Here is a 13,599-nt window from a genome sequence, read left to right on the forward strand (position 1 = left end):
TTGTGTAATGTGTTTGATAGTTAGTTTAGTTGATTCTTAGTGTTAAACTGTTAATTACTTAATTAATCTCGGTCTCGATTCTCTGTACAGTTGATTATTGTATGCATTTTCTCGATTCTTGATTGTTGTGTTTGATAATTGATAGTTAGTGCAGGATTTGTGTTTAAAAGTAACAAATTTCTCGATTCAGTTTCTGTTAAAGACTTAAATCACTCGGTTCTTGCAGGATTTGTGTTTGATAATTGATACTTGATAGTTAATTGAAGTGAATTTGACAATGATGTTATATAAATAATAAATGTTAATCCCTTTTATGTTTTTTTTATATCTTGTATAGTATGGATTCACAAGAAGAAGAGGAAATTAATCCCCAATCCGAGTCGACCGCCCACTCTAATGTTCGCGCGAAGACGGATATCACATGGAAATATGTTACCGAAGCTCAAGATGAAAATGGTAAAAAGATGCGCATTTGTACATTTTGCAACAAGTCATTTCGTGGGGGAGGCATTAACCGAATGAAACAACACCTTGGTGGAGTTAAAGGAAATGTAGCTGCGTGTTTAAAGGTCCCGGCGGATGTAAGGTGTCAAATGAAAATTTTGTTTGAAGAGAGTACACAAAAAGGTAAAAATACAGTTGTTTTAGATACTGAGACGGGTAGCACACTAAAATCAAAAAGTCTTGGTAAAAGGAAAGCTTCTTCAACATCCGACAACGCACAATCGTATTTCTCAAGAGGTATAAATGATCATACTCAACCTTCAATTAGATCTGTATGGCAAAGTAAGGAAAGAGTTCATGATACAGATTTAGCTGTAGCCATGTGGCTATATGATGCATGCATACCTATGAATGCCGTAAATTCTCCCCTTTTTCCAATTGCAATGAGTAAAGTAGCTTCCATGGGGCATGGATATACGGGACCTTCCTACCATCAAGTTCGTGTAAATTTGTTGAAAGATGCTAAGCAATCTGTGAAACTTATAGTTGATTCTTATAGAGAGCAATGGGCTGAAAGAGGTTGCACTATAATGAGTGATGGATGGAGAGACGTTAGACAAAGAGCTCTAATTAATTTTTTGGTTTATTGTCCAACGGGGATTTCATTCATCAAATCTGTTGATGCTTCTGATATTGAGAGTAATGCTGAAGGTTTATGCAATTTGTTTAGTGAAATTGTTGAGATTGTTGGTTCCAAGAATATTGTTCACTTGGTCACTGATAATGCTGCAAATTACAAAGCTGCGGGAAGATTATTATGTGATAGATATCCAATGATTTCTTGGTCTCCTTGTGCGGCTCACTGTATAAATTTGATCTTGAAGGATGTTTCAGAAATGGAAGATGTGTCTACTTTGATACAACTTGCATCACGAATTACAATTTTCATCTACAACCACCCTCTAAATTGGTTGAGAAAAAGACCCGGTTGGACAGAAATTATCCGTCCTGGGGCCACCCGATTTGGCACATCATTCATTGCATTGAAGAGTTTACATGATCATAAGCATGATTTGCAAGCTTTAGTAACCTCTCTTGATTTCAAAAAGATGTTGAAAGTGACTAAAGCTAATGATGTGAAAGACACTATCTTAGATCCGAAGTTTTGGAATAATTGTTTTATAACGGTTCAGGTGATGACTCCTATCTTGAGACTTTTGCGTATCTGTGATTCCGATGAAAAGCCTTCATTAGGCTACGTTTATGAAGGTATGCTTAGGATAAGAAAAGGAATCAAAGAGTTGTTTAAAAGGAAAAGACGTAACTATAAGAGGTATGTTGATATCATTGATGCACGTTGGGATAAGATGTTACGCAAAAGTCTTCATGCAGCAGCTTATTGGCTAAATCCGATATTTCAATATGAAAAAGATAATCGTGAAGAAAAGGATAAGGCATGGGTAGGGGTGCTTGATATGATTGAGAAGTTAACGAGTTTAGATAATAGTGTGCAAATAACTATTTCACACTTGGCAAAATTTCGGGATAAAGTAGGTACTTTTGGTCGATCTATTGCTTTGAATTCCGTGGAGCTTGAGCGTCCCGGTTAGTCTACTTAATGTTTACTTACGATATTAGTTTTATATATTATAACAAAATTATATTTTCATGTTAATTGTATGATTAGATGAGTGGTGGAAAGCATTCGGTGGAGATGTACCGGCGTTGCAAAAATTTGCCGTAAGAATTTTAAGTCAAACCGCATCCTCTTCTGGATGTGAAAGGAATTGGAGTGTTTTTGAGAGAATTCACACCAAAAGAAGGAACCGCTTGGAGCATCAAAGGCTAAGTGATCTCGTGTATGTACATTACAACTTACGTCTACAAAATAGGTATGATACAAGCACAAACTTTACTTATTATTAGTTGTTGATATTGAATAAAAGATTTTACATTTAAACTTGTTAGGCTAAATGAGAGCAAAAGGCCATATGACCCGGTTGATTACCAAGGCATTGATAAAAACGAATTTTGGGTGGTGGAAGACGAGAAGGAAGCCGAGCTTAACTATGATGATTTAGAAAATATGCTCGATGAGGAGGAACTACCAATTGACCTTGATTCACAACCATCCGAAGGTTAGTATTTTCTTTTTGGTAAATTGATGATGCATAATTTTTTTCTATTTTTTCTATATTTTTTCTATATTTTTATATAATTTATGACGTAATCCGGGTCTTAAATCCGGTCGAACCGGTCGGACCGGTCCGACCTTTGACCTCGTAAGGCGACCGGGTCGACCTCCGGTCCGGTTCTGAAAACATCGGCTTTAGGCCATGTGGGCTAAGAAGGCCCAAGGGGAGCCCATGTAGGGAATTGGGCTTGAGTTAGTATATAAACAAGTTTTCAACTTGTTTTAGGGTTTGAACCTCCTAGTTACACAATTCGAGAGAATCAGAGAAGGGGAGGCGATTTGTAGTGTGTCAACGATTTGTAGTGTGTCAACTTGTACTAGACGTTTTGCTTTGATAGTAATAGAACGTGTGCAAGTTGGAAAGTGATTCGGTATTGTGTTCTTCGTATTTTCATATTTTCGTGTTTTTCTTGAATCACCAATTGATTGGATTCCGCACAATCAATTGGTTGTTTGATATCATTGAAAGATCCGGTTAAACGGGACTTACAAGTGGTATCAGAGCCATTAGAACCTGTTTTTAGGCTCGGTTTGATATCAAATATTCAAGATTTGGAATTTGTGTTCATTGCGTTCTTCGTGTTATTCGTAGTATTCATCAATATTTTATCAAAAATCAGTGTATTTTGGTGTTTCAATTGTTGAAAAGGTTGTTAAAAAGATTAAACGTAATCTTTTAAAATTCTGGAAATATGTTGATTTGAAAAGGTTCCTAAGTTTTCGGAGATTTGTTTCAGCTACATTGATAATATTTTTTTTGAATATCATCTCTTTCCAGCTAATAGTAGAAACGTGTGTTGTCATCTTCAAGCTTTCACGGTTTCGAGTCCCATTCTTAAGGACTCATCTGGTCTCGACTCACAAGATCTCGAGTCACAGGTTTCAGCAGGTCTCGACTCATCTTCATTAGGTCTCGAGTCACGGTCTCGAGTTGCAAGCTTCACCGTCTCGAGTCGCAACCACGATTTCGACTTCACATCTTTCAAACAGTCTCGACTCATCAACTTTCACAGAGGTCTCGACTCACTCATTTCACAGTCTCGAGTCACTATCATTTATTTCTTGGTCTCGAGTTGTTTATCTCCGAGTCGCAACCTCGTTCTCGAGTCGCAATCAGACACATCGAGTTTCAAGAGGTCTCGAGTCTGTCACCAGGTTTCGAGTACACTGCCATTTCATCACAAGTTGCAACCAAGGTTTCGAGTGGTGAGTTCCCGAGTCCACTGATCACCGGTTATCACCTCCTTACACCATCCTTTCCGTTTCCGTTCATCTTCCTCAGACCACTCCTCCACATCTGTGAATCATCAGTCATCGTTCACCTTCTCCGTTCATCTTTATCATTCGTATCATCACCATCTTCTCCGAGCAACACCTGCAACCACTTTAGAACACTATCATCATCTTCAAGCTCTCGAGTCGCAGTCTCTCCGATCACCGCTTTGCACCATACATCGTTATTCCATTATCACTGTCAATTACACCATTGTTTCCGGCTACCACCATTGTTTCCGGCTATCACCATTGGTATCCAATAGGTGTTGATGTGTTAAACGTGGGATTGCTTGGCTGTCGAGAAAGAAGAAAACCAAAGGAGAAAGAATTTTTCGTGACACTTGAAATGTCAGGAATTTAAAAAAAAATAAAAATAAAAAAACTGAAAGTGACGGGTTATTTTTAAGGTTAAAATTTGATTAGACTTTTAGGATTCTTTTTCTAATAATATTATCATTAGTTAATCATTACTTATCATTAGGTTTTTATTACAATATTAAATCTAAATAATATTCATAATTAATAATAATAATAATGATTGTTTAATTAAAATAGTTTATATAATATTCTAATTAAAATGGGGGTTTATTTTATAAATAAATAAAAACGGGGAGTTTGTTTGTGATAACGGTTTTGACAGGTTTTGAGGTGTGGTTCTGAAAGCTGGTTCGTTCATTCAACTGCTAAGTGTTTGAGTTGGCGAGTACACGGGTTCTCGCTTTGAGCTTGTGTTGAGGAAATTGTTAAAAAACGCACATTTTTGGGGATCTCTTCTTAAAAATGTCTTCTAAGAGAGAGGTGCTTGAGCAGGAACTCCAAGGATTTAGATGCTTTCCTGGTGAATCTATAGAAGCATTGATTGGCCGGTTTGTTGAACTGCTCTCTGAAATGGAGAAGGCAGAGATGGTGGTGTCTACTCGCATGAGCAACAGAAAGCTTCTGGATGCTATAAAAGGGATTCCAGATCAGGCGAACTGTAGTTGGTTTAGAAATGTTAATCAAATAATATTGACAACCGACTGCAACTGTTACAAAATGAAGTCAGATGAGCTGATCTCACTAATCAAATCATATGACAATGCTGACTCATCACAAAATTCAGCATTTATGTTTAACAAACCCCTGGCTCGAGAAATTACTAAAGAACGTGAAGAGATACTTTCTGTCTTTTGCACTCCTGAGTGTAGAGAAAGAAATGAGGCATATCGATTACACAACGCTGAGTTGATTCAAGACTACAACGACATAAAAAATAAAAATTTTACTTTATCAAAGAATGAAAAGCATTATAAAGATAAAATTGAAGCTCAGCGAAAAGACATCATCCAACTTAAAGATGATGTCAGTGTAAAAGCAGCCCATTTCTTAGAGGCACAGGAGAAGGTATGCATTTTGATCAAAGAACTGGAAGATATTAGAGAAAGATATCAAATTAACGAACTTAACATTAAAAAATATGAGTCTTCCAGTAAACTGGTCAAAAATCTGTGTGATCAGCAACTTGCATACAAGAAAAAAGAAGGGGTGTGGGTTGGGATTTAATCAAGTTCCTCCTCCTTACAATGACAATTACACATACTTACCCATGACTGAGGAGGAATTGATGAATGAGGACAAGATGGCTTACGGTCCTAAAACTGATAAGTCATCAATCAACAGCAGACCTGTTGATAAACGAGCGACTCATTCGGTAAATTTTGTTTCAAAGGGTACTTTTGATCCTAATGCTTCGTTTTCCCCTGCAGATGAAGTTAAAGTTGAAGGTGTCGTTGGAGATGAACAAGCATCAAGTTCTCATGTGTGTGACATTTTTGGCTCATTTTTACACTCTATGATGAATGTCAGGCCTGATGGTTTGTGCGAAAACGTTGATGCTTGTGTAACAGAGACTGAAACAGCAAACGAAACAAATGAGCCAGCTGAACCATCAGATTCCAAATGCAAATCACCTGAAGCAGCTGATTCTGAGAAATTGGAATCAGTTGTTTCTAGTGAATTCAGCTCAAGAGTGTCATATGCAAAACCGTCTTGTACTGATAATTCGTCTAATGATTCAGCTGAAGTTTCTACTAAAGTTTCTGGTGTTTCATCTGATAAACCAGAATTCTCCGATTCTGTCAAAGCTGAGGACATGAAGGAAGAAGTGAAGATTGACATGAACAAGGCTCAAAGTGCGCAAGCTGAACAATCTGAACCTTCTGTTAGTGATGAAAAGGTTCAGATCAAGCAACAGGAGCCGAAGCGAGCAGGTAAAGGACGCGGAAATAAGAAGCCTAAATATCAAAGACGATCAGGCTCTCCACAGTCCTCAACGGGCAGCAATAGTCCTCAAAAGGCCCGTGATGTGAAAAATTCCTTTGTTAAGCCAGTTAGTAATGGCAAATGTGAAAATATGCATTTGACTGTGCTAACAAAGCTTTCGGAAAGACTGGTGAGATTTCTGAACAAGACGTGCAATCTACACAAAATAAGAAAACTCAGAGGAAATCTCCATCACAGAAGGCCCCTGCAAACGACAAGTATAGACATCCGAATTCATCATCGTTTGCAAGAAATGTGCAACAAAAACAAGCACAGAAAGGATCGGTTCATCCTTCAGGGCCTGCAAGAGCTACACAAGCTGATCAGAATGCCTTCTACGTGAAGAGACAAACATGCTTCAATTGCGGCATTGCTGGTCACATTGCTCGGAACTGCACAAATCGTCCCTACGTACCCTATTATATGCAAAATCAGAGGGTTACACCAAAGGGTAACTACCATTCCAAGCCGATGAAGGTATCATCACCTAAGGCAATGAAGAATGTGAATCCGAAGGTTAAACCTTCTGATGGGGATTGGAATGTTGCTAAAAACAAACGCAAGGCTGTTCAAGAACAAAAACTTTTTTCTAAAACTAACAAGCCTGAATCAGCTAAAGTTGCTCAACCAAAGGCAACGAACACGTTTGTTAAACCGAAACAGATTTGGAAACCCAAATCCAAAGCAGCAACGTCTGCAATCCTTGAAATTAAAGGGGACTTGTGTTTGAAAGAAGTGTTTTATTTTGATGCTTCAGGTAAACCCAGGACCACGGTGGCCTGGGTACCAATGTCTTACTAATCTCCTTAATTTTCAGGAACAACTAAGGAGGAGCTGTTGACAATCTCTGGAATGTTGATAGTGGTTGTTCCAGAGAAAAAACGGGTAACATTTCACTGTTGCAGGAAGTTCAAATTTTTTTACAGATGATATGTTTCCTTTGGAGGAGATAAGAGAAGTAAGATAAGATCAGCAAAAGGTACCGTTTAAATTCAGTACTTTGATTTGAATTTGATTAGTCTTCAATCTGATGATAGAACGGTTAAACAAAAATATTTTCTCTCTTTCTTAGTTTTTTTTTACTTTGTACATAAAGTGTCCTTTCTCTAGTAAATGGTAAATTTACGCAAAAATACAAGATTTATGCACAAATTTAGGGGGGGGGGGAGGAACATATAGATAGATATAGAGTTTAGGAGGAGAAAACGTAGAAAAGAAAAATACAAAAAGAGTTTGCTGTATATATATAAGTATTGCTTTAGGGGGAGAAAATGAGAAAAATACAAAAACATTAGAAAAATGAAAAAGCCAAAAAGATAAATTGCATGATATGGGAAGTGAAATAAATGTTCGTGTTAAAGGGTTTGACTAACACATGTAAGGTGCCATAGCTGAAAAGACTAGGATCTACTGCGATATGTCGATAGGCTTGACGCTCAACATGATAAAAGATACTAAGTGATATAAACATAATGAACTATGTACCATGTGGGTAACATACCAACGACGTATGATTTTATGGTCTTAAATCTTGCGTTGATAGATAGCCAACATCTGAGGTTTCAGGTCTTTATATTGTTGAATCATCCGGGGATATCTTGGCTGTCCTTCTGTTCAGAACTAAAATTGTACATGACCCCAGGAAAGAAAGTCACTTGGAATTAGCTCATTTCTATTTGAATGTCTGTATGTTGTCCCGATACACACAATTTTGATCTGATTCTGAAATCTTCTCTGAAAAAGTCGTGTACCTCCTCTGCTACATCCAGATACATGCTTACCTGGAGGTGCTAGGCAACGACAGCTTCTGCTGCATCCAGATACATGCTGACCTAGCTGTACGTTATCGCGCTATAGATCTAATACACCCGAAAGAGGCCCTCTAGTGCCCAAAAGAAACCCAAGAAACCTATATCAAATTGAGAAAAAACTCATTTGATCTGTATATTATACCATCTCTGCAAAAGATCTATTATGTTCTCTTCTCAACCTATTCCCAGTTAAGATTTCAGAAATCTGGATTGGACTTGTGAAATATGGGTAGGGAAGATACTTGCATGATAGAGTGTGCTGTTTATATTTCCAGGATTTGATTAGTATTTATTTGGGTGTTCATTGTTAAGAAATCAAAACATGATAAAACAGATTATATGCAGACCTAGACACAGTCAGGATATCTTAAAGGATGACATCAGTATACTCACCTGCTACGATGAATCGTTGTGCTTACCTTGATCGCGGGGGTATGCCTTGGAATGGGACACACGGGTATAATAGTATAATATTACCTTAAACATATCACGAAGTTGAGCGTTAAAGTTTAAGTGGACAAACATATTGGCAATCGCATAGACCAGTTTGATTAGACTCGTACTGAAAAGTGTTCCTTAGTCTGCTTGAGAACGAATTTTGATCCCATTGCAATTGTAATTGAATATTATGGTAGTTGTTTATATTTTGAGTTTTTATTTGTTTCTAGTTTTTAAAATAAAAAAAAATTCAAAAATTCAAAAATACAAAAATAGTGTCTTGTTTTTCTGTAAAACCAAAAATCCAAAAATAGAGTGTTTATTTGTTTTCTTAAAAATTAAAAATATAACCGTTCTTGAAGATTTGACTGATCATCAAAAGTTGAAAGAATTTAAATTGTGAAATCTGAGTACAAGTACTTGGATGTACCTAGTGTTCATATGGTACTCTCCCTGTTGCATAAGAAATGTTTGCTTATGAGTTTGTGAGCATGTGCAGAACTTGATTTCAATCAAGAACAGGGGTTGATGAAGATTGAGATGCTGTTTGCTGTTGACAAAGTCCGAAGCAGCACAACAACAAGATGTACCTGAGTTAGAAGAATCGAATACGAAACGCCGTCTGACAATGAAAGTACACTTGAAGAAGTACTGTGAACCTGCTTGAAAGACAAAGACTGAAGAAGAAAAGAGCTGTTGAGAATCCTCCTCTCACATTCTTTTCTAACAAGATTTTCAAGCAAAGCTGATCGAGATCCTGATATGAAGCTAACCACAAGAGCTGAAGAAAGACACCCAGTGCTGAGAGTTCAGAAGTCAAGAACTTCCACAACATCTGCAGCATAGCGACAACCGTAGACTACGTTGAAGACGTTGCTGATTTCAAGTTATGAAGACAATTTGATGGCATCAGTCTAGGGGGAGATTGTTAGGCCCTAAAGTGTGAGACTGACGCATCAAATTAACATAACGGGTTATGGTTACGAACTGGGCCTTACCGGGTTAGTTTATATTAGGTTGTGGACCTTTATAGGTCACTTGGGCCAAGCTTTAGGCCATGTGGGCCAAGCAGGCCCAAGGGGGGCCCATGTAGGGAATTGGGCTTGAGTTAGTATATAAACAAGTTTTCAACTTGTTTTAGGGTTTGAACCTCCTAGTTACACAATTCGAGAGAATCAGAGAAGGGGAGGCGATTTGTAGTGTGTCAACGATTTGTAGTGTGTCAACTTGTACAAGAGGTTTTGCTTTGATAGTAATAGAACGTGTGCAAGTTGGAAAGTGATTCAGTATTGTGTTCTTCGTATTTTCATATTTTCGTGTTTTTCTTGAATCACCAATTGATTGGATTCCGCACAATCAATTGGTTGTTTGATATCATTGAAAGATCCGGTTAAACGGGACCCACACCCACAAGGACAGATGATCTTGGAACAATCTTGGATTCAGGGATATTCATCCTTTTGAGGACATCCAACTGGATTATGTTCACTGAGCTTCCCCCGTCAATGAGAATCCTGCGAACAAAATGGTTAGAGATAAATAATTTAATGGTTAAACCATCATGATGAGGATCCTGTATGTCTACACGATTAGTCTCATCAAAGGATATCACTTTCTACTGGGTAAGAGTGGAAGTTCGAATAGGTCTGTCCCCATTCTCCATCTTTGTTTCCTTTGCATGTCTCTTATCTAATGAGAATGAAGTCCCACAAATATTAGAACCTCCGGAAATGAAGTGGATGATTTGAGCCTCAGCTGGTGGAGGAGGAGCTTTTTCAGGAACTTTCTCAGAATCCTGGATCCTTGACTTTTTCCTTCCGAGCAACTCCTTCAAGTATCCTTTGCTCAAAAGATAACCAATCTCCTTCCTTAATGCTATGCACTCATATGTGAGATGACCAAAGTCCTCATGATAAGCACACCACTTTGATTTATCTTTAGTAGCAGCCGGTTTGACACTCTTCCTTGGCCATCTAGCCTTGTCACCTAGATTCTACATAGCAAGGATTAGTTCACTATTATCAGCAGAAAAACAATATTCATAAATGGGAGGATAATACTCATCATCTTCCTCTTGTTCCACAGCATGCATGTTCTGGTTATTAGGTTTGGTGTATGATTTGCATCGATTATTCTTGAAATAGGATCCTTGCTTGTCCTGTTTTGGGGATCCTGATAACCTTTCTTAGATCCTTTTGTCATCCTCTAAACGGTTGAACCTTAGGGCCCTCTTCCTTACCTCATCTAGGTTCCTGCAAGGTGTCATAACAAGATCATCATAGAATTGAGAATCTTTTAGTAAACCCATTTTAAAAGCTTCAACAGCAGTAACAATATCTAAGTTAGGGATTTCTAAGGATTCTCTACTAAATTTAGTTATATAATCCCTTAATGATTCATTATGACCTTGGGTGATCCTATATAAGTCACTAGTTAACCTTTTAAATGTTCTACTACATGAGAATTGATTATTGAACAAGTTGAATAAATGAGAAAATGAAGTAATTGAATAAGGAGGAAGACTTAGCAGCCATTTCAAAGCTGATCCAGTTAGTGTGGATCCGAAACCCTTGCAAAAACAGGCTTCCTTTTACCCCTTCTGGAATGGGGTAAATCTCCATTCTTTCCCTGTACTGTGCCACATGTTCTTCTAGGTCGGTGGTACCATTATACAGCTTCATATTGGGTGTTTGGAACTGTTTTGGTATCTCAACATTACATATGGGTGGTGCAAAGAGAGACACCTTGTGACTTCCATCCGGGATCTCAGGAATGGGTTTAACCACTCCCGGGACACTGGATATCATATCCTTGAGCTTTTGTAACTCCTTAGCCCTGGCTTGATTGATTCCTGGTTCATGCATGAGACCATGATTAGTACCATAAGATGTATTGAAAGTGTTACCTCCTGATTGGTTTGAAATTGGTATCCCAGAAGTGTGTCCAAAATGAGGCATCTCTGGTGCAAGATTGGGACCAGATGAAGCAATAGTTTGCATTGGAATGAAGTCTCCCACATGAATTTCAGAACTTCTGGTTTGTTGACTCCCTATGGATCCTTGATCCTGGAAGATGTTGGATCCAGGATACATCGGTGCTGAAGGTCTTGGAGGATATTCCATGAATCCTTGAACCTGCGATGAGGATCCTTGATGCTGAGGGTAGGATCCTTGAGTTGAAAGCATCCCCGTATATCCTCCAGAACTAGAGAAGGATCCTTGATGCTGATAAGAGGATCCTTGAGGCTGGAAGTAGGATCCTTGAGGCTGCGTGACGGCTGATGATCCGTATTGCAAACTTGATGATCCTCCTTGATACTGGACACCTGATGCTTTAGAATGCTGGATGGTTGTTGGTGGAGTAGTGAAATCCAACAACCTAGGCATCAATGGGGAGTGATCCTCCACTGATTTCCTCATCTTCTTGATTTCATCATTTTCACGAAGGATCCTTCCATTAGTTTCATCCTGTTGTTGCATGTATCCTCTCATATGCAAAATCAAAGAATAAAGATCACTGTTAGTGGGTGTAGAGGAAGAAACAATAGTTGGTTTAGTGAAAACAGGGGTTGGTTTCTTCGGAGCATTCTCAGCATTTTTCTAAGATGCAGTGGGAGCAGGAGGCAATGGTGGAATGCCCTTTGATGAAGTGACCGCCGACATGGAACTTGAAGTAGTTTTTCCCTGGGAAGCCATGTGGTTGATGGTGATGCACATAAATGAATGAAATGAACAAAATTTCGGAGTTGAAGCACCAATTGCCCCACGTTGGGCGCCAAACTGTTTTGGTCAAAAATTACAACAAAGATAATGTAACCAAATCTGATCTTTGTGAGGTTGAGTTCTGAGGTTGATGAACAAATGTATGAACAATTATCAAAAGGAAATAACAATGAACACAAGGATTTATACGAGGAAAAAACCCTTGATCAATGAATGATCTCCGGCATAAAAAAACTCGGATAGTGAAAACTATCACTATCAACTATATTGCATAAGAAATATTACAACTTCGGAAGTTAACAAGCTCAATACAATGAATTGCTAGTGTGAGTGTGTGTTTCGCCAATGAATATCAGAGAGTTCGAGGGTTTGCTAATGTGTTTCGATTCTGAGCCTGTTAACCCCTTTAAAATTAGAAATATCCTAGTAACAAACTATCCGAAAATCATGCAATTCTTCACATGATCTCATTAACGGTCATGACTCCTTTGCACGTGCCAGAAACAGCATATTCCTCCAATACTCCCGTGTTAACTCAGTTCACATAATACCTGCAAACGTAAACTAAACAAATAAGGAACAATTGTTAATAACATAAACATTAGTAAGGAACCTTGATCATTAGACTCCCTGCATTATCCGTTAAGACTCCGTGATCAAGGCCCAGTCTCAGGATGGATGATCCTCAGCATAGAATTCATCAAAATTTGAGCGAAACAGTGTACAAGCTTCAGTCCCAAGGTCCTGCATTTATATTCCACCTGGGACCCTCCGCGTGTCGCGGCCCGAGCCCACTAGTCCTAGACTAGCCTTGTTTGCAAGTATAACCCTGTTGTTCGATCTTATCAAGTGTTACACGTATGGGTTACCTGCCGCGTGTCGCGGGAGCTGGAGGGATCCCTCCCGCTTGTCTCCTGAGGTTCCAGTTTCAAGATTCTTTGTTTTTCGCACTGGTTTACGCCGTACAAGTCCGGGGTTGCAATGAGAGGTCCTTATAAGGTGTTTTGGGTGTTGTTACAACATGAGTTTAATAACCACCCATTCTGATTAGAACTAAATTTGAAAGCTTTTGACCCGATTTGACTAGTTTATATATTTTATTCTATTTAAACTAGTCGTACGTGCATATGCGGTATCAGGTGGTCAAATGGGTCTATGACAAGTCTATTATGCCAAAAATATATGTTATGATGTTATATAATCAGTTTCAAAGTTAGATTATAGGTTTCATTTGGTTTTAAAACCATTTTTATGCCATAAAGGCATTTCCGGCATTTTAAGGTATATTATATGGACTTATCAATAAACCTATCAAATGATATGACTAGAAGGATAACCTTAGTGGGTAATTACCTACAATAATATGGTCATATAAGAACCCTTAATCAGGCTCTAAACTTGACCAAACGGGTCT

General features: G+C 38.3%; 1 protein-coding gene across 1 annotated transcript; it reads left to right on the forward strand.

Moving 5' to 3' along the window:
* The first annotated feature begins 338 nt into the window (after positions 1 to 338).
* LOC110882544 lies at positions 339 to 4,637 on the forward strand. Its single transcript, XM_035978332.1, has 5 exons — positions 339 to 2,049; positions 2,132 to 2,303; positions 2,413 to 2,582; positions 3,417 to 3,517; positions 4,554 to 4,637. Exons 1-5 carry the CDS (start codon positions 339 to 341, stop codon positions 4,635 to 4,637), a joined length of 2,238 nt encoding a protein of 745 aa, XP_035834225.1.
* The last annotated feature ends 8,962 nt before the right edge of the window (positions 4,638 to 13,599 follow it).

Source organism: Helianthus annuus, chromosome 10 (genome assembly GCF_002127325.2).
Source record: "Helianthus annuus cultivar XRQ/B chromosome 10, HanXRQr2.0-SUNRISE, whole genome shotgun sequence".
Taxonomy (NCBI): Eukaryota; Viridiplantae; Streptophyta; class Magnoliopsida; order Asterales; family Asteraceae; genus Helianthus; species Helianthus annuus.